Below are 4153 nucleotides of genomic sequence, written 5' to 3'. Positions count from 1 at the left end.
CCCCCCTAGACTGTTTTTTTAAATCCTTTTAGCTATTTTGGGGTCATGTTTTCCTAGCAGCCATGAGGACTACATTTCTTTTTTAAAAGGGGAGGAAAAAAAAGAAAGAAAACAAAGCTGTGATGAAATAGTCCTATTCCAGAAGCCCACACTTCAAAAAAAACCACCACCCAGCCAACCCCACAACTGCAAAGAGATTCCTGATGAAATTGTGAGTCGACAACGTCGCATTTGCTGAAATTTTTAGATTTTCCTGCTCCCCCTCTTAACCATTTGCAACAGGACAGGGTGAAGGAGGCTGGGAGAACAAAATTGAAAGTAAATCTGGTCTTCTCCTGGGTTCCAGCTCTCAGGAAGGTGGCAAGGCGCTCAGAGATTCTCTGGGAGTTTGGTTTACAGGATTTTAGGCCACTGTTTCACCATCTTCCTTCAGATCTACCTGATGCTACAGCATTTTAATGGATGCAACCACTGCCGTGCCGAGGCGCAGCACGGCCAAGCGTGCGCGCCTGCACACACCAACAGCTCCCATATGTAAATATCTGAAATAACGGTCCCTGGGCACACAGCATTGCTGCAAGGACTTCTTTGACTTCAGAAGCAGTTTTGCTGCTCTATCTCAAATAGCAGGTGTCCGGAGCCAGTTTAAAGCCTCCGGGCACAATCGCTATTCTTCAGGAGAGGCGTGTTGCAACACACAAACTGCGGAGCTCTGCTGCGGGTGGCCACTCTGCCCAACAATTATCTGAAACGCAAGGAGCTGTCGGGAGGTGATTTACGCTGTGCCGGGCACGGGAGAAATAGGAGCACAGTTGCCAGCTTCTTGGCCCTGACCAAATCTGCTCCAGCCATCTGAGTTTATTTTATTTTTTGCCCTCTGGATATGGTTGAAACGGTAGTGATTTTTCTAAAGAAAGGCTTTCAGACTTCCTGCTTTAAAACAAAATGGCCTCATTCAGCAAATGTCCTACTTCTCACGATGCCTGCGCGTGGAGGAGGTAAATGGAGGTAAATAGTGAGGGGTGTTGTGCAACCAGCTCTTTGTGTAAAGCTGAACTGAAAGGAGAAGGTACGAAAGGAAAACCAGAGGACGTTTTGCAAATGTTCAGCTGCAGACACTGATGAAAGTCCATCTGTAGCCCCTTCCCCTTTACCAAGTCCCAAGATCAGAGGTGAGAACTGAAGCTTTGATGCCCACTCTCTTTCATATGCCTAATTATAGCACATCGCTGGAATGACAAAACTCCTTAAACAGATGTAATATAAATGCCGTAGAGTCAAAAGAAGGTTAAAATTTAAAAAAAGGTTATCGGAACAGGCCTACAGCGTTTTATTACAAAGCCAGCCCAAAACGGGTCAGGGTCTCATGAGTCTCATGTAATATAAATTATATTAAAACAATGATATTGCTGTTGAACGTTCAAAGCTCACTTCATAACAGATAAAAATCTCGGGGACTGAAAAGGAATACTAATTAATAGCAGGCTGTAAACTGCATCGTAGCCTCCAAGAGCCAAAACACCCATACTGACGGAGTCACATCAGTGTTCAGCGATACGATCACCAGCAGCAGAGAGGGCTCCATTTTAAGTAATGAGCTTTCATTTCAGCTGACAACAGAGAAAAAAAAAAAATGAGGATGATGGATGTCACGCTCTTTTCACACAGAAATGAAACACATGGGTGAGTCTGGCCATAATGCTGGGAGGTACTATTTACAGAGATCAAGGGTAACCTCCCATCCCGATTCTGGCAGGAAATTCTCAACTTTGGGGATCCAAGTGGGAGCAAGGAAATCTATGAAAACAACAGGAATTAACTCGGTATAGGAGGCTGCTGAATGACTGATGCAAGGAGGAAGGAAATGACTAGAATATGAAATAACAGCAGGGAGAAGGCTGTGTATGCTCAGCGTGACCGAGAAAGGCTAGTTTCCAGGCAAAATCATTAGCCTTCATTTGATGAGTAACTGTGAGCTCTTTAACTTTTTATCTGGCTCAGAGGTTCTGCATCAGAGAGTACGGCTGCATAACCCGAAAATCTGGAAACACAAAACGGACTGCAAATAGCTGTTTAAAAAGGTTAATAATTGCATGCCATGCATTGCCATTAAGTACAGTAGGAAAACACCAGCTCGGTGAATGATGGCTGTGATACACCTGGAAAACCTCCCGTGGGGGCGAGCGGTGCTACTCACATGGGCCCTGGGGGTGCTGCTCTGCCGGGCAGCGATGCCCAAAGCAGCCATGGGCTTGCGAGGAGACGTTGGGATGGGGCAAGTGCTGGCACATGGGGCACTGCTGATGCTCAGGTCCAAAAAACTCCCTGGAGATTAGCGGTCCTGGGAGGTCCTGAGGGTTCAGCACAGACACCAGCGGTAAGGGGGGCTCCAGCTGCCTGATGCCCATGACGTCTCGCGACTGGGAGTTGTACCCCATGTCCTCCATCCCCAGCTCTGCTGGGGGTCTGTTTCCTGAGGGTTGCCGTGACCGTGAACTCCCTTGGCTGCTCTCCTCCAGCGAGTCCTCAGGAGCGTCAGACAAGCTCTGCTCTGATTTACTGGAGTTGTGCCCGGTGTCAGCTGAAAGCTGTGATCTTGGCTGCACGCCTGGTCTGTCCATAGCTACAAGATGCAGCTTGGAGGGAACTACTCCAGCTATTGATTCACCGGGGGAACGTAAGCGTCCATCTCCATCAGGTTCAGTATATTTTGACCACAGGCTGCTGTCCGGCTCCACGGACGGTGCTGACTGATGGCATGCTGGTGCTCTGCAGAGGCATGATGGATCAGCCGCAGGCTGAAGCGTTCGAGCAACACACCATCTCTGAGACTCCTCATCCTCCATATCCTCTCCAGAACGCTGCAAAGCCTTTTCCAAGACATGTTCGGGAAGTGGGGACCACGGCATGGATTCATCCACTTCGACTGGTATGCTTCGACCCACAAAGGTGCCTGAAAAAGTGGGAGAAGAAACACTGTAGATGGACAGCCGTGCCGACAAACGCCTGCTGTCAGTCATCGCGCTGCGACTGTGAGCTGGAATACTGAAAAGTAATATGCATTCTTCATATGTGTATGTTTTTTAAAAAAAGACAGGCAGAAAACAGCAAGAATGGTCTGGCTGAATTTTGGCAAAGCAAGGAAGTAGAGGGTTAGCTGGAGGGTGGCTAGCACAGCATTATGATTTGGACTAACCTGACACAGAGGCCATTTCCAAGTTTTGTAGTCGCACAGGAAACGAGAGTCAGCTGCCTTACTCCAAAGCCAGGAACTGGAAAACAAGAGAAAGTATTCTTGTGAACATGGTACAGTTTCACACAGGCAATATTCCTAAAATAACTTTATCTCAGAGACTGAAAAAGAAATACTGGTTAGAGTTGTGGAAATTGCATTGTGCAAAATCCTTTTATGGGATTTCTGGAACTTCCTGTGCCTGCTGAGACTGGAGGGGGGAAAATCACATGAACTCTCTCTCAGAGGTAATTTCTGCACCTGACAAAAGAGCAGGCTGCTTAGGTCTGGAGGTTTGGTTCAGTCATATTCCAGGGAATACAACGAATTGCAATTGTTTTACTCTAGACCTCCTAATAGCAGCTTCACACTGATGCCTTAGATCTGTACTTCACCACACACCTAGCTCACTAAACTCCAAAGCTTCAATCATAGAATCACAGAATCACAGAACGGTTTGGGTTGGAAGGGACCTTGAAGACCATCTAGTTCCAACCCCCCTGCCATGGGCAGGGACACCTTCCACTAGACCAGGTTGCTCAAAGCCTCATCCAGCCTGGCCTTGAACACTTCCAGGGATGGGGCATCCACAGCTTCTCTGGGCAACCTGTTCCAGTGCCTCACCACCCTCTCCATGAAGAACTTCTTCCTGATGTCCAATCTAAACCTCCCCACTTTCAATTTAAACCCGTTATCCCTTGTCCTGTCACTACAGGCCCTTATAAAAAGTCCCCCCCAGCTTCCTTGTCGGCCCCTTCAGGCACTGGAAGGGGCTATAAGGTCTCCCCGGAGCCTTCTCTTCTCCAGGCTGAACAAGCCCAACTCTCGCAGCCTGTCCCCATAGCAGAGGTGCTCCAGCCCTCTGAGCATCTTCGTGGCCTCCTCTGGACTCGCTCCGACCAGTCTATATCCTTCCGATAA

General features: G+C 48.1%; 1 protein-coding gene across 1 annotated transcript in view; it reads right to left on the bottom strand.

Moving 5' to 3' along the window:
• The window catches only part of TRAF3IP2 (TRAF3 interacting protein 2), a 19196-nt gene extending 15984 nt beyond the window's left edge, over window positions 1–3212 (bottom strand). Inside the window, exons 1-2 of the mRNA XM_010160400.1 lie at window positions 3197–3212; window positions 2198–2953 (exon numbers count right to left, since the gene is read on the bottom strand). Of these exons, the coding sequence (XP_010158702.1) occupies window positions 2198–2953; window positions 3197–3212 (772 nt within the window). The remainder of the gene's footprint in view (window positions 1–2197; window positions 2954–3196) is intronic.
• Between the last annotated feature and the right edge of the window lie 941 nt (window positions 3213–4153).

This window comes from Eurypyga helias, unplaced genomic scaffold, assembly GCF_000690775.1.
Source record: "Eurypyga helias isolate BGI_N326 unplaced genomic scaffold, ASM69077v1 scaffold31301, whole genome shotgun sequence".
Classification (NCBI taxonomy): domain Eukaryota; kingdom Metazoa; phylum Chordata; class Aves; order Eurypygiformes; family Eurypygidae; genus Eurypyga; species Eurypyga helias.
Note: the sequence above shows the minus strand (reverse complement) of the source record. Positions and strands in the feature narration are given on the sequence as shown.